The sequence below is a fragment of the Miniopterus schreibersii genome (genome assembly GCF_964146895.1).
Source record: "Miniopterus schreibersii genome assembly, chromosome: X".
Taxonomy (NCBI): domain Eukaryota; kingdom Metazoa; phylum Chordata; class Mammalia; order Chiroptera; family Miniopteridae; genus Miniopterus; species Miniopterus schreibersii.
The window spans coordinates 8,614,782-8,637,407 of record NC_138104.1 but is presented as its reverse complement, the minus strand read 5'-3'; the positions used below and the strand labels follow the sequence as shown (position 1 = coordinate 8,637,407).

Sequence of the window (22,626 nt, the reverse complement as noted above, 5' to 3'; positions counted from 1 at the left end):
CTGAGAATTTGGTGGGCATTAAAACATACAAGACAGGTCAGGAGGCCTAACTGGTTTTAAATGCCAGCTCCAATATTGATTGGCTGTGTAGATTTAGGCGGGTTATACATCTTGTCCAATTCTATGTTTTCTCATCTTTAAATCAGTTTTTTAAACATCTACCTCAGGAGGTTATATTGAAGATTAAATGAGAAAAATATATGTTATGCCCCTAATACCCCTAAACATTAACAGGCCTTTATGGAAGAGTCAGGCCAAGCTACTTGGGTCAAACTATCACTTTACAGCAATTCCCTGTTCCTAAGTCTTGGGGCTCTTCACTCTTGCATGTGAATTTAAAAACTTGATGCAGTAGGTGAAGGATTAAAGGATTAGCAATACTTCCAGATAATTCAGACTACTAATACTTCTTATCATGGGCTCAGATATAGCCTGATCCCTTATTCCTGCCTGACTCATCTTGTGACAACATCTTATGACTAATCTTATGACTGATCACTGCATAGTCAGGTAGTATGAACTATAGGATATGTATTGACTGAAGTTTTCCAGACTTTATGGCTTAGTATATAGTCTATTTTCAAAAATGTTCCATGTGTGTTTGAAAAGAATGTATATTCTTCTAATTGGGTGCGGGTCCATTACATTAAGCTTGTTAACCATGTTGTTCAAATCTTCTGTATCTTTACTCATTTTTTGTTCATTCATCTATCAATTTCGGAGAGAGGTTAGTAGATTTTACAATTTCTCTTTATAGTTCTGTCAATTTTTGCTTCATACATTTTAGAATGATGGTATTAAGTGCATACAAGTTTAGAATTGTTATCTGAAGAACTGAACTTTTTAATCATTATTCAGTGATGCTTTTTATCCCAAATAAAGTTCTTTCTTAGTCTATTTAGTCTCATATCAATTTAACTATATCAGCTTCCTTCTGATTAGTATTTGCATAGTATATCTATTCCAATTCTATCTGTGTATGTTTTAGCTTTGTCTCTTATATATAGCATATAGCTAGATTTTGTACTTTCATCCATTGTGATAATCTTTGTCTCTCAACTGGTGAGGTTAGTCAACTTCTATTTATTGTAATAACTGAGGAGTTGGCTGCCAAGATCAAAGGGCCTTTTAAAACTGTCTCTGTTTCCTGGATGTCACATGGACAGCCTTGTCAATCTCTAAACACTTTTTACTTCCACTGACTCTGCTGTAGGAAGTTAGCAAAAGTTCAACGATCTCCATGAGTGAATTGGAACTGATGTTATACTGAAGATTTGTCTCTTTTTTTAGCACAATTATGGGAGAAAGTCAATTAATGTAAGGAATGCTGCACACTGGCCTAATCCATTTGACGTACATCAATGCTTTGCACATTTCAATTGCTTTGTATTCCTTCAGAAAAGTGCATGGAAGGGATTCATTAAGGCTAAACTCTTCACGAGAAACAGGCCAGTTCTCTTAGGTTTACTAGGGTATCTCTGCTAGTAAAATTTAAAAAGCAATCAAATCAAATAAGAAATCCTTTTTACAGACATTTACATTGGGGAAGAACATGATTCTTGACAATTCAGAGTAAATGAAATGCAAATTATTCTCTTATATCTCAGAATTGAAGCTTAAATTGGGACTTAAAAAGGAACCCACAGTTTAATCAGAAAAATATATTTATTGTTAATTCCTATGTGGTCACATTTGATACATTTATATTAGAGGATAACAAGTTCAAAACCATTGCTAAGTAATAAATATGGAATTTATGCAGAATTTGCATGTATCGAATTTTATTTTGAATTTGCATGTGTGCCTATATTTGAATATTTATAATATTCCAGGAAAAGCACAGTGGAATGTGCCAGACAGATTTATTTAGTGTTATGCTCTGAAATGTGTCAAAGTCTTCAACACTGTTCTTAAAGGCAAAATGGCAGAAATAACAAATAGGATACAATAAGACCAACTGAATAATCCACAAAGTCCAATACCTAGTAAAACTAGAAAAGCTCTTCTGCCAATAAATAACTGACTAAAGTTTAGACAAATATATCTCTAAGCTTACAATGAATGACATTTGTAGTATCTTTATTTGGTTTTGGAATTAGGATAATTCTGGCCTCATAAAATGAGCTTGGGAGTCCTCACTGCTCTTGAATTTTTTGGAATAGTTTGAGAAGAACAGGTGTTAGTTCTTTTCTGGTAAAATTCACCTGTGAAGCCATCTGGTCCAAGATTTTTGTTTGTTAGGAGTTTTTTTTTATTACTGTTTCAATTTATTTAGTTGCAATCAGTCTATTCAGAATTTCCAATTCTTCCTGAATCAGTTTTGTAATATAGCATGTTTTTAAAATTTTACCCATTTCATCCAGATTTTCCAAATTGTTGGCATATCACTGTTCATAATATTTTCTTATAATTCCATGTATTCCTGTGCAGTCGGTTGTTACTTCTCCTCTTTCATTTCTGATTTTTTTGGGCTTTCTCTCCTTTTTTCTTGATGAGTATGGTTAAAGGTTTGTCAATCTAGTTTATCTTTTCAAAGAACCAATTCTTGGCTTCATTGATCTTTTCTAATGTTTAGACTTTATTTTGTTTCTGCCCTGATCTTTATTATTTCCTTTCTCCTACTCACTTTGGGCTTTGTTTGTTGTTATTCTTCTAGCTCCTTTAAAGATAAAGTTATATCGTTTATTTGAGATTTTTATTGTGTGGTTTTTCGTTTTGGTTTTTTGTTTGTTTGTTTGTTTTCCAGGAAGACCTGTAATACTATGAATTTCCCTCTCAGGACTGCTTTTGCTGTGTCCCATAGATTTGGGGCTGTTGTATAGTCATTTCCATGTTTCAAGGTATTTTTTTTATTTCTTCCTTAATCTCATTGTTAACCCATTCGTTGTTTAGTAACATGTTATTTAGCCTCCATGTGCTTGTGTGTTTTTCAGTTTATTTTCTTGTGATTGATTTCAAGTTTCACACCATTATGGTCAGTGAAGATGCTTGATATGATTTCAGTCCTCTTACATTTATTGAGACTTGTTTTGCATCCTAACATGTGGTCTATCCTAGAAAATGTTCCATGTGCATTTGAAAAGAATGTATATTCTGCTGCTTTGGGGTGAAATGTTCTGAAGATATCAATTAAATCCAATTGATATAGTTTGTCATTTAAGTCTACTAATTCCTTGTTGATTTTCTGTCTGGAAGATCTATCCATTGATGTCAATGGGGGTGTTAAAAACCCCTAGTATGACTGTATTACTGTCAATCTCTCCCTTTATGTCCATCAAGATTTGCTTTACTTATTTAGGTGCTCCTACGTTGGGTGCATAAATGTTTACAAGGGTTATATCCTCTTGTTGGATTGATACCTTTAGCATTATGTAATGCTCTTCTTTATCTCTTGTTATGGCCTTTGTTTTGAAGGCTATTTTGTCTAATATAAGTATTTAAACCCTGGCTTTTTTTTTTCTTTGCCATTTGCATAAAATACCTTTTTCCATCTCTTTACTTTAGTCTGTATATATATTTCTACCTGACATCAGTCTCTTGTAGACAGCATATACATGGGTCTTGTTTTATTATCAATTCTGCTAACCTATGTCTTCTGATTAAAGCATTTAAGATATTTACATTTAAAGTGATTGTTGATAGGTACGTATTTATTGCCATTTTATTCTTTATAACTATGTTCCTCTGTTGTTTTTTCTTTTCTTCTTAAAGAAGACTCATTTAAAATATCTTGTAATATTTGTTTGGTGGTAATGAACTCCTTTAGCTTTGGGAGGGGGCACTGGAAAGCTCTTCATTTTTCCTTAAATTTTAAATGGTTGCCTTGCTGAGTAAAATAGTCTTGGTATTGTAGGTCCTTCCTTTTCATCACTTCAAATATTTCATGCCAATCCCTTCTGGCCTGTAGTGTTTCTGTTGAGAAGTCAGCTGACAGTTTTACTGGAGCTCGCTTGTAGATAACTGTCTCTTGCTGCTTTTAAGATTCTCTCTTTGTCCTTAACCTTTGTTGTTTTAATTACGATGTGTCTTGGTGTGGGCCTCTTTGGGTTCATCCTGTTTGTGACTCTCTGTACTTACTGAACTTGTATGTATTTTTCTTTCACCAAGTTAGGGAAGTTTTCAGTCATTATTTCTTCAAATAGGTTCTCAATCCCTATCTCTCTTCTGCATCTCTTACCCTTATGATGTAGATGTTTTACTTTATGTTGTCCCCATGGTCCCTTAAACTATTCTCATTTTTAAAAATTCTTTTTTCTTTTTGCCTCTCTGATTAGACGTTTTCTGCTACTTTGTCTTCCAAATCACTGATTCAATTCTCTGCTTCATACAACCTACTGTTTATTCCTTTTAGTGTATTCTTCATTTCAGATATTGTATTCTTCATTTCTAACCAGTTCTTTTTTATAGTTTCTATGTAATTTGTTTTTATTCTCACTGTCTCTTTACTGAAGTTCTCATTAAGTTCTTTGAGCATCCTTATAACCATTTTTTGAACTCTAAGTCTGGTAAATTGCTTGCCTCCATTTCCTGTAACTCTTTTCCTGAAGATTTCTCCTGTTCTTTCATTTGAGGCATGTTTCTTTGCCTCCCCATGTTGGCTGCTTCTTTGTGTTTGTTTCTATGTATTCAATAGTTCTACTATGACTCCCAGTCTTGGTAGGGGGGCCTTATGTAGCAGATGTCCTATGGGACCTAAAGGCACAGTCTCCTTGCTCACTTGAGCAGCATGCTCCAGGAATATCCCTTGTGTGGGTGACGTGGGCCCTCCTCTTTTAGTTGAGTCTTGATTGCTACTGGCCCGTTCATGCATGGGGTCAATTTTCAAGCTTGCTATAAGGATTGACTCCGACCACAGGTATATGAGCTGCTGTGCAGGTGCTAACCACATGAAGATGCATTCACCTCACCAGGTTCTTGTACTTGCCAAGATCTCCCTTTGGATATGCTGTTTCTGAAGCTAACTGGATCCTGCTCTGACGCTGTCTGAAGTTGGTCATTGGGTGTGTTGGCTCTGGGGCTTCTTGGGAGGGACTCTGGTGCAAGTCAACGTCAGATGCTGACTGTGACTGGCCCTAGGCAACCTGTTTGCAGCTACAATGTGATCCACCCTCTGCGGCTGCCTCTGCTGGGCCTGGGTGTGCTCAGGAAAGACCAAGCTCCATACCAAGGCAGGCTTTTACCAGAACCGGGCCTAAGACAAGGTAAGCAAAAGTCCTAAGACACTCTGAGGTCTGTCTCTGCTTGCCTCCACTTACTGGCTGCCTGTTAGGCTCAGTCACTGAAAGAAGTAGGTTCTCAGTGAGTCACCAGGTAGGGGTGAGTGATATTCACCAGATTGATACAGGTCCAAACTCAGTACCAGTGCTGGGTCTGAGGCCACTCAGCAAATGTACCAGGGTATACTAAGTCTAGCTGCCACCCACTGGGTCCCTGTAGACCTTTGTGATGGAGCAAGGTCTCAAGGAGTCATCAGGATGAGGACAGCAGAGTTTATCAGGCCCAAACAGTCCAAGATTTGGCTGTGTATAAGAAGGGTTCTGAACCACTTGGACTTGTGAGGGAAAAATGACCTCCATCCTAGAGCCACAAAACTCAGCTCTGTCCAAGATTCTGCCCAGACCCAGCTCAACAGGGTGAGGTTGTTGGGAATCAGAAGTGTGGGGCCAGTGGATCTCCAATGAAGGGGAGGTGCCATTCAGGCTTGTGCAGAGGTGGGGAGCAGTGGGTCTGCCCCTGAGCCATATAACTCAGTCTGCCCAGATTCTGCCCAGACCTTGAGAGGGTGAGGTCACCAGGAGTCAAGAGGGTGGGACACCAGAAGTCTGAGGGTGGGGTTAGTGGATCTCCCATGTTGGGGAAGTCCCAGTCAGATTCACAGGAAAGTGGGGGTAATGGCCCCCACCCCAATGTCACACCTCTCAGTCACTGACACCCTCTGAATCTGCCCAGACCTCTACACCCCAGCCCAGGCAGCTATCTCCTCCACAAGGAATGAGCTCTCCAGAGTGGGGCATCAGAGAGTCCAGAGGGTGGGGCTATTGCTTTCCTCAAGGCTAATCCCCTAAGAAGGGGAGTGCTCCGCCCAAGAAAGATGACATCTGCAGTGTGGGGTATTGACTCAGCATAGGAATCCCAGTGGCTGTCCCCACAGCTCTCTCCCCAAAGCCAAAAACCCTAGTCTCTCCTCCCACAACTCCAGTCCACTCCTCCCTCCCTTCACCAGAGACCAGGGTGAGTGGCTACGAACCAGATTTTATGAGTTGGTCCTTTAAGAGGGTGCTTGTGTCTTTAGCAGACTCCTGCCTCTCCCTGGCAGATAGAATCACTGCTGATTTTCACAGTCAGATATTACTTTGGCGCCTCTTCCAGGCTCTGGTGCTCTGGGATGGGGTTCTCGAAGTGGGACTGAGATCTCACTTTCCTCAGAGGGAATCTTTGTATCTGAGATATCCCTCCAGAATCTCAACTGCTGCCTGTGGGAGTAGGGTCAGCCCTTTTCACACCTCCACCCTTCCTACCAGTCTTGTTGTGGCTTTTTCTGTAAATCCTTGGTTATAAAACTTCTCTTCAGCTAGTCTTCAGTTGGTTATTCAGGTCAATTGTTCTATACTTTAGTTATAATTCCAGGTTGGTCCTGGGAAGAGGTTAGTATAACATCCACATAGTCTGCTGCCATCTTGGATCTCCCCAAGAGCTTTTCATATTCACTGGAGTTCAACCCTTCATTGCCATTCCAGGACCTCTACAATGAGGCTTCTCTCCACATGGCTCCTTAAGCTTTCCACAAACATGAACCTTCTTGGTTCTTGCCAGCACTGCCTAGGTGAGGCTGTTGGACCTCATGATACCACAAGGATGCCATGCCCGCCCACGATACCTCCTTTCTTCTAAATACAACCTACCTATTCCCGGAAGCCTTGCAAAACATCTCTCTCCTTTTTCTAGCCTGTTCCTCATACTTTCTACAGCAAAAGGTCTTAGGAAGTATCTCATTTAAATCTCCTATTTTTACAGACAGGTATGAACTTACCGAAAATCACAGGTTCCTCCCCACCACTGATCTATCTATACTACAGTGTTCTGCACTTTACCCATTAGTATTTATGGACTTAAGACCAAGAACGGTGACTTTGGCTTTTTTGGCTTTGTCTTGGCTCTAATCTCCCCCAACTGCTATGCTAGCACTGTGAGGAGTTCATAATATTTATTCCACAAAGTTTGCTGATTAGATCTAAACTATAACATAAACAGATGGACTTAAATCTATTTTTTAAATACATTCTAGTAAAGGTATGACATTTTAAATACATTATTAATATTCAAATCATGTTTAAAAAATCCATCTTCTTTATATAGTATCTAAAATACCGAAGTGTTCTGTTCTATTGTAAGCTTTCTGAGAAAAAGGATGACATGTCTTTCCTGGAATATAATGGCCAGTGTCACAAAAATTTTGTTTCATGAATAACAGGTGGAAGAGATGACTATTTTTTAATGTCATTTCATACTACCTAAGTTGAAGACAAATATCTATAAAAGACAAGCTCTAACATTGTTATTGCCACATAACAGTAATAATGTAAAATACTACTAAGAAATGTTAATTCTGAAGGATCTTTTATACTTCCTTAAGAACTTAGAGCTTTGTTGGGACTCCAACTAACTCGTTTTCCCTCAGTTCAGAGATGTTAACTAATACTGCTAAAGTTCTACAGATGTTTTCATGATAAATGTCTCTCCCTCTCCTGTGAAATAGTGGGAGAGTTTAACAGCTCTTATCAAAGACAGCTGAGGAAATTCATCCTCAGTAAGTAAAGCTACTCTGAGAGGGCCAAGTGGCCTATAGCCTGACAGACAGCAGTCCTGGTTGTAACAGTCCATGCATTCACTGCCTCACCCTGTACAAGAAGCCTGTCAATTCATCGTGCTTTACAGCAAAATCCAAAAAGCAAAGGAGTGGGAGCATGGGCACGTGAGGTGTGAGCAGGCACATGCACTATGAAGTTCTTATTAAGACATAGCACTTCCCATGCCCAGCAGGTGTAGCTCAGCACTTTCCAAACACCATATGATTTCACTTTATGTAGAATTTAAAGAACAAAATAATGACCAAACTAAATTAAAACAGACTCATATACACAGAGAACAGACTGACAGCTGCCAGAAGAGAGGGGCGCTGGAGGACTGGATGAAAAAGGTGAAAGGATTAAAAAGTACAAATTTGTAGTTACAAAATAGCCACAGGGATGTAAAAGTACAGCATAGAAAACATAATACTATTGTAATAACTATATAGGGTGCCAAGTGGGTACCAGAAATACCAGGGGAAACACTTTATAAATTATATGATTGTCTAACCGTTATGCTGTACAACTGGAAATAATACAAAATAATATTGAATGTAAACTATAATTAAAAAATAAAATTTTAAAATAAATGCTCCAGGGGGAAACAAGATGGCGGCGTAGGTAACAGCTGCACCCGCCACCTCCCGCAATCACATCAAAATTACAACTAAAACACAGAGCCACCATCACTCAGAGCCTCCTGAAATCTGGCTGAACAGAAGCCCTACAACCAGGGAACTGAAGGAGCATCAAGAATGGTAGGAGGGGCTGAGACGCAGACGAATCGGGACTGAATCACAGAGACCTGGCCACAGGCCCACACTTGGTGCCGTGGTTGAAACTGGGAAGGAAATCTCAGCGGCGGGGGTTTCCCAGAGGAATAAGGGGTCCCAGCTCCACAGCAGGCCCCCAGCCCAGGACTCCAGGGCCGGGAAGAGACGTCCCCACAACTCCGGGCTGTGAAACCAGCCGGGACTGTCGCTGAGGGTCGCGGAGGCTGCGGGAGCCCCAGCAGCTCCTCTTAAGGGCCCACTCATGGACTCACTCAGACGCTCCCTCTGAGCCCAGCGCTGGGCAGCAGCTTGAAAGAAACCCAGGACACTTGGGGAGAAACTAACCTGCCTGAAATCCGGGCAAGAGCTGTAGAAGCAGCTTTCTCCCAGGCACAAGAGATGGCAGAGGCCATGGCTGCTTTGACGAGTCCTTCCGGCACACAGCCGGCAGGCAGGCGCCATGTTTGAATCACCAGCACCTGACTCACACCTTTGGCTCCACCCTGGTGATTCCCGGAGGCCCCGCCCCTCCCCACCTGCAAGCTCATCCAGGCCATTTCCAGTGGCTTTTCTATGCAAGCGGCCTCTCAAGCCTTATGCTTAGGACTTTCCTAAAATCTCTCAAACAAGCAGCAGCGTGCCCCATACGGCTTGATAGGTGGCCTCACTCCTGGCACTAGCAGCAGCCTGCATTGGCTCATAGCTTGGCCTCTCCTGGACACCTCCAAGCCCAGCACAAGTAGCAGCCATCTACGGTTTGCTGTGTAGCTCAGGCTGGGTGGCCCTGGGCAAGGCACTGGCAGAGGCTGACTTTGCACCTCCCAGGAAGCTTCAGAGACAGTGCACCTGATGGTCAGACTCAACCACACTGGATTACAACCCTACCACATCCACGAGTGACACTCAAAGGGCTCACTTGGTGAACACCAAAGCTCCACTGAAGTAAATCCTGACCCATACGGGTGTCTCCAGCACAGCAGCCCTCTGGCTATAGGTGCAGCTGGTCCTGACAGCTGATTGGTCTGGGGGTCAGTTCCTCCCAGTGACACCAACAGCAACCAAGACTCAACTACAACAGGACAGTGCACACAGCCCACACAGGGGAGCACCTAGAAGACCCAGCTCAGGTGATGGTGGAGGCTGAGCCACTGGGCCCTACAGGACATCCACTACACAAAGCCACTCTACAAATTCCAAGAGACATAGCAGCTCTACCTAATACACAGAAACAAACACCAGGAAGCAGCCAAAATGCGGAGGCAAAGAAACATGTCACAAAGGAAAGAACAGAAGAAATCTCTAGAAAAGGAACTAAATGAAATAGATCCAAGCAAGCTAACAGATAGAGAGTTCAGAATAATGGTTATAAGGATGCTCAAGGATATTAGTAAGAGTATGACAAAAACAACTGAGAAAATCGATGCTACACGAACTGAAATGAAGAATAATTTACAGGGAATCAATAGTAGAGTAGAGGACACTGAGAATCAAATCAGCAACTTGGAACATGAAGAAACAAAAAACACCCAACCAGAAGAGCAAAAAGAAAAAAGAATCCAGAAATATGAAGGTAGTATAAGGAGCCTCTGGCACAACTTCTAGAGGCCCAACATTTGTATTATTGGGGTGCCAGAAGGAGAGGAAAGAGAGCAAGAAATTGAAAACCTATTTGAAAAACTAATAACAGAAAACTTCCCCTACCTGGGGAAAGAAATAGGCTTACAAGTCCTGGAAGCACAGAGGGTCCCAAACAAGAGGAACCCAAAGAGGCCCACAGAATGATACATCATAATTAGAATGCCAAAGGTTAAAGGCAAAGAGAGAATCTTAAAATCAGCAAGAGAAAAGCAATTAGTTACATACAAGGGAGCACCCATACGACTGTCAGCTGATTTCTCAACAGAAACTTTGCAGGCCAGAAGGGAGTGGCAAGAAATATTCAAAGTGATGAAAACCATGGAACTACAACCAAGATTACTCTACCCAGCAAAGCTATCATTTAGAATTGAAGGTCAGATAAAGAGCTTCTCAGACAAGGAAAAGCTAAAGGAGTTCTTCACCACCAAACCAGCACTACAGGAAATGTTGAAAGGTCTTCTTTAACAAGAAGCTAATGAACAAAAGAATCTGATGAACTAAATAGATCCAGAGACATTGACGCATGTAACAGACAATCATATTTCAGAGGAAAGGAGGTTGGAGGGTGGGAAGAGATTAACCAAAGAAGTTATATGCATATATGCATAACCCATGGACACAGACAATGACGGGGTGAAGGCCTGGAGAGGGGGTGGGAGTGAGGTGGAGGGGGTCAATCGAGGGGGGGGTGAAATGGGACACCTGTAATACTTTCAACAATAAAGATAAATTTAAAAAAATAAAAAATAAAATAAAATAAAATACACAGCTCTTTCAAAATAGAACTACCTTTTAAAAAGAAATGGAAAGAAAATAAAGCATTTACCACAATATTTAAAAAAGAATGACCAGAGAAAAGAAAAAAAAGAAAGTTTTTCTCCATATAAATGCCTTTTAGTTCTTTCATGTTAGTGATAGCCTACTAAATTTTAGATAACAACTCATTACTCTCCCATATAGCTTCTGGAAAATTTAGAGATACTAAAAGTCTAGGATGCAACATGAATGTGATGATCAGATTATCTCAATTGTATAGATCCTGACCTCCTCCTCCTCCCAACCACCTTGTGTGTGCAGGCCAGTGCCACACCTTGTGAAGAATGAGGCTAGGGCAATTTCTTGGTGCCCAATTCTGAATTCCTCCCACAGACCAAGTGGTGCACTTGAATTGGCTACAAACAGAGGGAATTTGGCCTGAGAAAAGCCTGCAGAATTTGCCAGTTTTGACAGTAAGCAACAATGTTTTAATACATTTTCAAAAACAGTCTTAGAAATTCTAGAATGAGCAGGATTCTTCTCTCATCCCAAACAACATATTGGCAAACAGATGCATGAAATAATTTCTAGGTTTTTTAAAAGAAATATTATTCTTAATAAACAACTTGTGTCTTTTGCCAGCCAAGCACTCTTTGTCCTCTTGGGGCAAAGGGACCATAGTCATTTCTATTCAGCAGTTATATATCACCCAATCACTTTATCATCTGCTGAGGCAGGGAAGCATCTCAAATGTAGCCTCTCATGCCCTAATAATGTCAATGGATGGCTATGAGTCAGAAGGTGGCCCTTGTCACTGCTGAAGGCTCCTACTGGCACTTATTCACCAGGCTCCCAGCATCCTCCCATTCTTTTCTGCTTTGTAGTGATTTCCAACACAACAATGAAAAGTTCCTCTGCAACCTAGCCAGGAGACTTATTCCTGGTGAGCATAAAGCCTCAAAGAAATGGAAATCTCTTCTTCCAATGGGTGTGGCAACCCTGGTCCAACCTCTCATCCAAATTCACATGTGTAACATTACTAAAAACGGTGATGATATAGGTGATAACAATATCAGTTAACTTTAGTTGAGTGTTCACTTTGTGATAATTACTAACATAAAATATCTCACCGTGTTTTTACAAAAACCCTAACTCATCAAGGCACAGTGAACAGACCAAAACAGCTGTGGAGTCCAACAGAACTGGAATAAGATTCCTACTGTGCCACAAAAGTGCTCAACTGACCTTGGGAAAGTCCTTCAGCCCCTCTGAGCTTCACTTTAATCTGATAAATGGGGATACTTTTGCCCTCTCTGCCCTCTTCCCCCAAATAGTACAAGTTTACAGAGAAATACCAGAGATAAGAGATGTGAAAGCTCATCAGAAACTGGAATGTGCTCTTCACACATACCAGGCTTGGACAGGCTCTGGTCCAAGGTCACACAGGTGGTTCATTGCTGGCCTGGAACTAAGACCCAGGTGTGGGAACTCACAGGCTAAACAGGCTAAGCTGTTGTTCCCCTCAGTTCAGCAGAGTACAGAGACCACCAACTGGCATAAAAGGGTGCTGGACACAGAAACTCCCAATGGCTGGCTCTCTCATCTCTTGAGACCAGTTCCTCACCCTCACACGTCACTGCCAGTACCTAGCTGCCTCTGCTTCTAATTTCACCACACGTGTGTGAGTGCACACACACTCATTCTCACTTATGCATCTCTTGGCTCTTACAGATTATCAGAACTCACAGAAATGGCCCTGCAAGCATGGATTTTTTTAACATCCTGGGAAATTCTGGAACTCTCAAGATAAAGATTTCTGGAGATGGGTAAGATTTAATGAAATAAAAAGGTGCCCTTGGGGTAGCATGGTGTTTCTCTAGTAATTTTTTTTCTCATTTTTGCAAATATTGTAATATCCAGTAACTCTCTTGAAAAAGTGGTTCTTCTTTGACTTGACTAGATGGCACTGTGATATCACCCTTTTTATGACAAACAAAATCTTTTATTTTTTCCCACCAAATGGTTTTACTTTGATTTGGGGCAATTCAGGAGGTGTGTTTATAGAACATGTCACACCCTGACCTACATGTCCAAAAGGATTTTAAAAGGCAATATGTATCCTGTGGAACTCTAGGCAGGGCCATGGTTTCCATAGTGGCCAAGACCTCAGTTTTAATTCTCTGACACAGTCACAGCTGTGGAATTTTATTTTTGCTCTAAAGAGCTTTTTATATCACCACCCATCTCTACACCTACAAACTCCATGAGCAACAGAAATTATGTGCAATATTGCCAAGCTGTTTGGAATCTTCTTAAACGCCAGAATATTGTGGTGACAATGACTTACATAATTCTCCTAATGGATTGAGGCAGCAAATTTCCTGAGGCCAAGATTCTCTTAAGATGACAAAAAAATCAGTTAGGGCTGGAAAGGAAATGAAAATTCAACAAATTCTGCCAAAATTCTATCATTCAAGAAAGCCCACTGTAAACTGAGGGAAAGGAAAGTGAGTAGGGGGTGATGATTCCTCTGAATCTCAGTGGTGGCCAGAAAGTTACAGGGCTCCATTTGCCTGGGGCTGGACAGAAGAAACTAGGCTGGCGGTGGCATTCCAAGAGATACCTGCAAAGCGTTGCCTAGTCCAGTGCACAGATTACCTCCTGAGGAGGGTTACTAGGGAGTGTTGGGAAAGGGTCCAGATAAGCAGCCATTGCAGCAGCAGCACCCTCAAAAGCCCCTGTGATCACTTAGATAAAGAGGCAAAGAGCATGACCGTGTCTTTGCCTGCCCAGAGACCCAGTCCGGAGGCGCCTGGGCAACTACATTTACCTTACCCATTCCCTTATCTGCCCAGTCCAGATTTGTTTTAGGGAGAATGGGAGCCCTAGCTGGAGCAACTGCACTCCAATGCACCTTCCCCACCACCATCTTTATGTTATTCCGTTACCTCCACCAACCCAGCATTGCAGCTTGATGGAGGAAATGCCCTAACTTCACAAGCAAGTAGCTGCAGGCTCTTCACATATCAGCTTTTCCCTCATCAGTCCCGGGTTCCAGCAACTGGGAGAGCGGAGCCTTGCGATGGGGCTCAGGGTTGGTAAATCACAAGCGGATTCTCAAGGATGAGCCCCACATGGGGCAGGCAGTGTTCCAGCCTGCCCTTAGGCCACTGGAAAAACTCCGCAGATGCCTGGCGTGCAGCCAGTAGAGAGGGGCACAAACTGGGTACACAAGCTCTCTCCGATGTTCTCAAACAGCAGCAGTGGAACAGCTACTCTCCCAGGAGAGTAGAGCCAGAGGAGACAAAGAAGGGGAGAGGCGACAAAAATCAGCCAGGAAGAGAAAAAACATAAATGATGAAAGAGAAACAAAGTGAGAAGAATTTTGGCAGAAGGTAAGATCAAGAGCATGAGAAAGAGGGAAAGGCAAATAAAGAAGCGAGAGAAAAAAGGGGGAAACAATGCGGGAGTGGGAAAGAGGAAGAAAGTTTAAAGGAGACTTCGGAACCTGGGTGCAGAGAAGACCGAGGACAGGTGAGACTCGGTGACACTATACACAGCGCGTTTCTTTCCAGGGCGCTCCAGTTCAGAGTCTGCATAATGTACCCAGTCCCAGCAGTGGGCTGGGGACGCTCGTTCCGGGCCTCCCAGCACCCACCCCACAGCCACCAAACAGGCCAACCTGAGGATAGACAGGCGTCCCGGCCGGAAGCACACGCTACCTACAGCAACCACGGCGCCACAAGCCCGGTGGGATACCTGGCGCCAGCCCAGCAGGGGTGTAAGCACGAAGGCACCAAAGTGAGCACTGTTGTCGCAGGCACTCCCGAGCCCCAAAACCCCGCTTCACCGCGGGGTGCACTCACCTGGAGGGTCTCAGCCTGGCATCGCGCTTCCCGTCCACCATGGAGGGCACGCAGCTAGTAAGTTCGGTCCAGTCGGCATGCAACCCGCAGCTCCAGCCCGTGGAGAACCTGGAGAAGAGCCAGGTCTCCCGCTTACCCGGCCGGTGGCAAGTGCATTTCTTCTGACCCACGCGGCATTCGCAAGGCTGCTCCAGCTGGATGTTGCGCACCAGGTGGCGGCCAAAAGTGGTACCTCCGGTCTTCTGGATGTGCAGGAACACGATCAGGTCATCGCCCTTGATGTCGAAGTCTACCTTGCGCAGGAGATCATCACGGCTGAAATTGTAACGCGGCACGAACCTGGCGGAGTTCTCATCCTCTGAGCGGTACGGGTCCGGCATCGGGGAGCTGAACGCCTGCAGGCGGAGGAGCTGGCATTCTGTGCCGGGGCACACATACTGGAGGACGATCACGGCAAATAGGAAGAGCATCACCAAAGCCAGCAGCAGCTTGTTGGATTTCTCATCCATATTCCCGACGCTGGGGGAAACCCAAGCTGGTTACGTCAATCCCGCAGCAAAGCCCGCACTCACCGTGTGCCGGTAATCCCTCTCCACCGTTGCGCCCCCTTACCCCCTCCCCTCCCAACGAGTATTCGCTGTGGACGCAGCAGCGGTGGTGGCGCCCTACTCCGCTTCCTTCCTTCCCGGCAGGCTCAGCGCTGTGGCTTGTGCCGCACAGCCTCCCCCCACCCCCCAACCCCTTCCCGCTGGCTGCCTGCCCTCTCCCGGAGCAGGAGCTCTCAAGAACTGTTTCGCGGGTTTCATACCCGCAGGACGCTGAATGCCTCACTTTCCAACTCACACCCCTGGGTCCGAGCCCCCACGCGTCTCCCTCCACTCTCGGTGGTTTCCTGGCTCCATCATCATCCCGCTTCGCCCACCGGACTCCCAGTCGCTTTCCCCCAGTCCTCTGGGCGCTTAAGCTGCTGCCTCCCCGCCTGCCCCAGCGGGCTTCCTCCCCAAGCCACCCCACCCACCGACCCCCAAGCCTTGCTCTTTTCCACACCCGGTTGCCCACCTTGGAGGGCGCCTGGAGTGAGCTCCTGAGCTCCGATCCGGGCTTGCTGAGTGCCCCTGGGGGAAGGAGTCCGCCGGCAGCCCGACTTGCAAGCAGAGACGCTGCGCTGCCGGCGCCCACGGAACGTCGGGGTGGGAGCGGCAGCGTGGCCAAATGCGCGCCCTGTCCCTTCGGAGCGCCCAAGCCCCGTCTCCACTGGCCAGCTGGAACTTTGCGCCTTTCCCTTCCCCTCGTGGCTGCGGCTGCCTTCCTTCTCCATATGGCTCCCGCTCACCCGGGCCCGGTAGTGCGAGTCCCGATTTCGCCTAAAACGTACCTGGATAGGGGGCCAAAAATCTTGGAGAAGATCGCGCCGAGCACGTGCTTCAGAGAGTGGCCCAGGGCTGCCAGGCCCCGAGTGAGCAGGGCCCGGCAGAGGGAGCCCAGGTCCCAGCGTCTCCGGAGGTCGTGCATCCGCCTGCGGCGGCCTCGGGGCAGCAGCGCGAAGAGTGGGGCGCGCGCGGCTCCCGCCTGGGAGGAAGACGCCTTTAGGGGCTCGTCCGGCAGCGGCTGAGGGTTGAATCCGGGAGACACACCCCTAGGAGGGTCTTCGCAGACTGAGGCGGTGACTGATCGGGGCCGGCTCTCTGCCAATTCGGCCTCTACTCTGGAATGCCGGCGGGGACAGGTGGTGCGGGCGGGCGCTCCTCGCTCCGGTTGCTGTGGCCGCCAGAGCGCCCTGGCTGCACTCGCAGGCAGTGCCATTCCCCCCTTCAGGCAACTCAGGGTACTAAGGATCAGGAACGAGCTTGAATTTATGTAATACTGCCTCACTCCTGAAAGCTTGAGCCACTTCACAAGCGGAGGACCTGGGTTTTCTGTTGTCTTGGGTAAGGGCCGTCGTTACACTGAGCGCATCACTCCACTTTGGCTCATAATTTCAACGTCCCCTAAAATAGCAAACGCACAAATTGGACCTTTTCCCTCTCTGCCAATTTCCATTCTCCAACGGAAGCGGGAGCATTTTCTGAACAGGTAAGCCAACATTAAGGAGAAGCATGACCAAAAACATGACAGAATGGAAATGTTAGATTTTTCAGAGCAGTGACAAACCACTCTCTTCTTGCTGGGTCCCTGGCATCAAGCCCCGTGCCTACTGGAAGGCTTCACTTATATAAGGTTTATTGAAGGAAAGATACATGACTAAATACTACATCAGAGTGGGAAGCATGTAGTCCTATATGATGTGACAAATGAGGAAACTGAAACCTGGAAAGGGGAGGAAATGTGCCCAAGGTCATATGACAGAGCCCCAGGATTTGAAACAAAGAAACCAGGAACCATCAACACATCCCTCTAATAAATAGATGCATCCTCAAGCCCCGGTGTCCTAAAACGCTCTTTTCACCCTCAGGAAAAACAATGTGAGGATTAGCAAGGAAAGAAGCGGATGCCCCCTGGACAAGATCCTCAGGAACTCAGGACTCAGACTATCCCCATGTGATTGATCAGGTGGAGCTTGCTGTATATAGGGGACTGGTGTTTCCCTGAATGAATGCTCACCCTGTTCAGTCTCACTGCTGCAGAAGTGGCACAGGGTGGCAGCAGTGTTTCAAAAGAGTGTTGTTGGGGCTGGGGAGTGGGGGACAGTCATCAGAGTCCTGAAGTGGAAGGAAGTCCCTTCAGAGACAGGCTCTGCCTGTATCTCCCTAGGAACATTTGGTCCCTCGCTCAGCTCTGCTCCATCCCTCCTGTTCTTTCTGTGCAATGGAGCAGCAAGCACTGGTCTAGGAGTCCTGAAAAGCTGACACTTCCTGGCTGGGCAGCCCTGGGATAATCATTTGCCCCACCTGAGCCTTAGTTTCCTCTTCTGTAAAATAGAATCAACTCCTTTTTGACCATGTGGGGCACTGTGATGATTACCTTTGGGAAATTCCAGATGTGAGGCTGTGTTAACCTGATGCTCTAAGCTCCAATGTGCCAACAGAGTCACAGGCCAATTAAGGAAGAGGCCTTTCTTGGGCAATTTTATAGCTGTGCCCCCTGCCCTTAGCTCCCCTCAGACTTCCCCAGTCTTTTCATTTGCCCCCAAACCTGCTGGGAACAGTGAAGACCCCTTTGTCTGCCTGTAGCCATAAAGCTTGGGAATCTTGCATTTCAGGCATTCCACCTATCCCCGGGTTCCAGATGGTCACTCTGACTGATGGAAGTGTACTAAGGACCGGTGCATCAACTTGGCTTCCGTGAGAGTTCCCCCTCCCATCCCCCAGGCTTATGGGACATGCCTACTCTCCCTGAGGGCCAGTGATGGTGAGAACCTGGGAAGTGAGAAGCCATGGGGGTAGCTCAGGAGTTCGGCTTGCCAGCTGTCCCCACCTTCTCTTTGGCACTGCAAAAGTCCATCTAGTAAGTGGCTCTCATCATAGTGTCATATGAGGATCCTTCTGCCATTACACCATTATAATGACACTCAGTGGGGCCCCTAGGAAAACACTTCTGAAATAGGTGGGTGATGCATTCATGCCCTCAGCAACTAACTCTGGAGATGCTACTCTAAGAGAGATTTGTGAGATTAAAACATGGGAAATGCCTTGGATGGAGGTAAGGGTGAGCGGGTGGTAGCCAGAATGAGGAATAATCAGGATTTACTAATTTAGGTGGTGAAAAGAAGCACATACACACACACTTACAGTCTGATCTCAAAGAAAAGGGCAGCCAGGTAGGTAGTTGCAGAGCAAAAGAAGGAACACGATCAGACTGTAAAGTCCAGTTTCTGAGATCTAATATTTCACTAACATGCTAGTGTGATTATATACAGCAGCTCATGGAGGATATTTGCATTTACAAGCCTTTCTCTGTGCACTAAGAAAAACGCAGAAACACATCTCTCATTGTAGATTTTATATGTCAGGGTTCCTAAAAGTGGAAGAAAATTGTCTTTGGGGGCAACAGGGGTCCCACAAATCTCAGGGGAACCCTCCTGGGATGAAGAGGCTTCCTGCTCAGAAGAGAGAATTCTTCCTGTGTGTGTCCTAAGAGCTGTGCTCTCCTTAGGCCAGGTTGGGCCTTGGCAGGAAGTTCCAAGGCTCCTTACAATCCTGGGCTGGTTCCTCTCAGGAACTGAATAATACAGGTCTTGATACTCAGAAATCAGCCCTATTTTGGAAATTGGGGTGGGATGCAAAAGAGGAAGAAAACTGCCTGAATTGTCAGGACTTTGCTTTTCCATCTCCTTATTTCTTAGACCCACCTGAGTTGCTGTGTGTGTATAGGGTGTCCCAAAAAATGTACACACACACTTTGAATAATTATAAAGGCAGTGTTTATTCAAATACATTTCATTTTAAAAATTGAGCTATCAGCTATTAAAGTGTGTATACATTTTGGGGGGGACACCCTATATATATGGAATTTGGAACTTGGAAGGTGAGGAGAACTCTGCAGTCAGCAGGGTTTCTGGTTGTGTCCACAAAAGGTTGATGACTCTGGGAGTGAGGGTAAAGGTCAGCTTGGCTTGCCTACTTAAGCAGTGTACTTCTGGACATTTATTTGGTTGCTGTAATCTGAAAGGACAGCAGGAGGTATTTGAAAGAGCATGGGCCTGAGAATCCAGAGACTTGGGTTCTTGTTTCAACTCTGCCACTAATGAGACCCTGTATGACTATGAAGAAGCCATTTGCTTGCTCTTGGGCTCAGCTTCCCTATTTGTAAGAAGGCAAAATTGATACTGTTATTCGAAGGGTACTTTCCTGCTCTGACATTCAAGGTCACATGCACTCTATTGTCTTACTCAAGGGTCAAAGGGCTGCAAACTCTCAGAGTCTCATCTTAGGGGAAAGCATAGGCCTAGTCTTCATTTGTTTCTGTGACATTTTGTTGGGTCTCACCAGGCAATCAGCAGCTGAACTTATTCTGGACCTTCGTAACAGGGCTGTCATCAGGGTCCCCTGTTCAGATTGGAACAGAAACAATGAAAACTTAATGTGCTGGCACTCTTTAGAGTTTAGCATAAAACACTAACAAAATAGGCTTTCCCCCTTATCCTGAGCATTATGCTCAACCTTGTCTTTCCAGGTGTCACTAATTTTTTTTAAATGTTTATACTCTCAATAATAGGCTATTTTTGTCACAAAAATTGAAGGTATGCAAAGTATTGAGTAAATCTGTTTGGGTTTTTTTGTTGTTGATTTCAGAGAAATGAAGGGAGAGGGAGAGATAGAAACATCAATGATGAGAGAGAGTCATTGATCAGCTGCCTCCTGCATGTCCCCTACTGGGGATCAAGCCCACAACTTGGGCTTGTGCTCTCACCGGGAATTGAACTGTGATCTCCTGGTTCATGGGTCAACGCTCAAACACTGAGCCACGCTGGCTGGGCTGTTTCTGTTTTTGCGTGTCTCCAAATTGAATGAGCAGCATTACTTAATGAAAACACTGTTTTGAAATTCATGCTTTAACATTGCAAACAGGTTGGGTGTGTTATATATATCACTCTCTACAGTCATTTATATCCCCCCCACAAAACACTGTTTTATTTGTTTAGCTTTATAAAACAAGGGACTTGAGGAATTAAAGGAGGAGGTGATGTGTATGCTAAATGAATGTCTACTGCAAAGGCAAGATAAGACCTTGAATGGGGTTCATGGAAGACTCTGAACATGCAGACCAATGACCACCCTTCTCCTGATGCAGGATGTCAACCATTTCACTGACAGTGGAATTTTTTTTTTTTTATTGTTAAGAGTAGTACAAATGGCCTCCCTTTTTTTTCTCCCCCTTACTCCCTACCACCCAGTTCCCACCTCACCCCAGGCCTTTACCACCCTATTATCTGTGTTCCTGGGCTATGCATATATGCATATAAATTCTTTGTTTAATCTCTTCCCACTCACCCATCCCCCTTCCCTCTGAGATTCTGGCTGTGAATGGAAAAGTCAGGTCTTGTAGCATTTTTAAAGCTATGGTAACCCAAGGCCTGGGGACAACGAGAAGTAGGACAGACTCCTCTCCTCTGACGGTCACTTCACTTCTTTGGGCTTCAGTTTCTGCTCTATAAAATAGCCTGACCAGATACCTTCAAAAAGCTGGTTTAGTAGTATAGTAAAGACGAATCCAATCTCCAGTGAGCTTTTTTTTTGAAAAAGGAGAGCGCATAGGTTTGGAAAGCCCATCCCCCTGGAATTTAGTCAGCACTCTCTGAGCTCTCTTAGAGCCTCAGTTTTCTCATCCATGAAAATGGGGCTAATGATAGCTACCTCACTGGGTTGTCATGTGAGTTAACTAAAATCTACTGAGAGCACTTAGTCTAGTTCCTGGGAACGTAGATCTTCTGTAACTTCATTTCTCTTCCCCTTTGACTCTCAATAGCTTTGATTTGAGCTCTTTGGTATATTTCTCACAATAGTAATATACACATGTTTAATGACAGGTGGTTGGCCATGGGCCTAATTGTGACCTAGACTGGCTTTGCCTTCTTCCCATTTCTTTATCTGCTCTCTTTTCTCACCCTCTCTTCACACCTCTTCAGTGCTCTCCTGGCTGGTGTCCTGTGGGGGAGGATAACCTCTGATCCATTCAATCACGCTGAGAAGTGAAACATGTACACGTGACCCCTCCCAGGAGACATCTACAAGAGAGGAGAAAGAGGGCAATGCTTACTCCTGATGAAGGATTGCTGCAATGAAATACTATAAAATAACAGCACAGGAGGAGATGCTTGAGAAGCTGAGGTGGAGAGTAGAAAGATAGTTATAAGTGGAGAACTTGTAAGGCCAGCTCCACTCTAAACCATGGACACTAATTTTAAGCTCCATTCACTTCAAAAGTTAATAGTTGATCTGGCCCTGTCCAATGTGGCTCAGCTGGTTGAGTGTTGTCTTGTACACCAAAAGGTTTTAGGTTCAATTCCCGGTCAGAGCACATACCGGGGTTTTGGGTTTGATCCCCAGTTGGGGCACATACAGAAGGCCACCGACAGATGTTTTTCTCTGACATCAATGTTTCTCTGTCTCTCTCTCTTCCTCTCTCTAAGCATGTCCTTGGTGGGATTTTTAAAAAAATAATAAATAAATTTAAAAAAAACTTAATAGTTCATCTGGCCAGAGGAGTTTCAATTTGATCAGCTAGTCAAGCCACGGCAGTCAGATTGAAAAACAGGATCGGTTCTGCGTTCATCCTTCATGAGCCAGAACTGGGCAAGCCCATTCTTCTGCTGAGCCCTGGGCCAGCAGTACCAGCTCATGGTGGCAGAGTAGAAAGAGCACCAAGCTGGATGCCATGAAAACAATGTTTGAAGTCTCAGTTTTGCTTCTAGCTCACTGTGTGACCCTGGGCCAGTTGCTTGATGTCTCTGGGATTTACTTGCTGACTTTGGTAAACTAAGGGGCTGCATTAGATTACCCTGAAGGCCCATTTCAGCAGGAGCTTTCTGTGATCTAAGCTATGCTAGTTAATGAGAACAGTTGGGGAAGGACACCACATTCTTTAGCCTTTGTGTCAGCAATGTCGGCAAAAACACACTACCAAAGATAACCCTCCAGCTAGTAGCTGAGTCAAAAAAGCAGAGGGACTTAACTGAGGAGCAAACATTCTTAGATCACGTGAGTAAGACAGAAATTCGAAATAAGCCTTCGGGTTTCCACTGACTTGGGCGAAAGTCAAAGCTGAAAGATTGGGGAAAAGAGTTGAGAACTGACCTCCAGCTGACAC

At 44.7% G+C, this 22,626-nt stretch overlaps 1 protein-coding gene across 1 annotated transcript in view; it reads right to left on the bottom strand.

The window, feature by feature from the left end:
* The window catches only part of HS6ST2 (heparan sulfate 6-O-sulfotransferase 2), a 253,733-nt gene extending 236,905 nt beyond the window's left edge, over positions 1–16,828 (bottom strand). The window contains exons 1-2 of the mRNA XM_081125588.1: positions 16,256–16,828; positions 14,881–15,399 (exon numbers count right to left, since the gene is read on the bottom strand). Of these exons, the coding sequence (XP_080981714.1) occupies positions 14,881–15,399; positions 16,256–16,683 (947 nt within the window). The 5' untranslated portion in view covers positions 16,684–16,828. The remainder of the gene's footprint in view (positions 1–14,880; positions 15,400–16,255) is intronic.
* Positions 16,829–22,626: the final 5,798 nt, after the last annotated feature.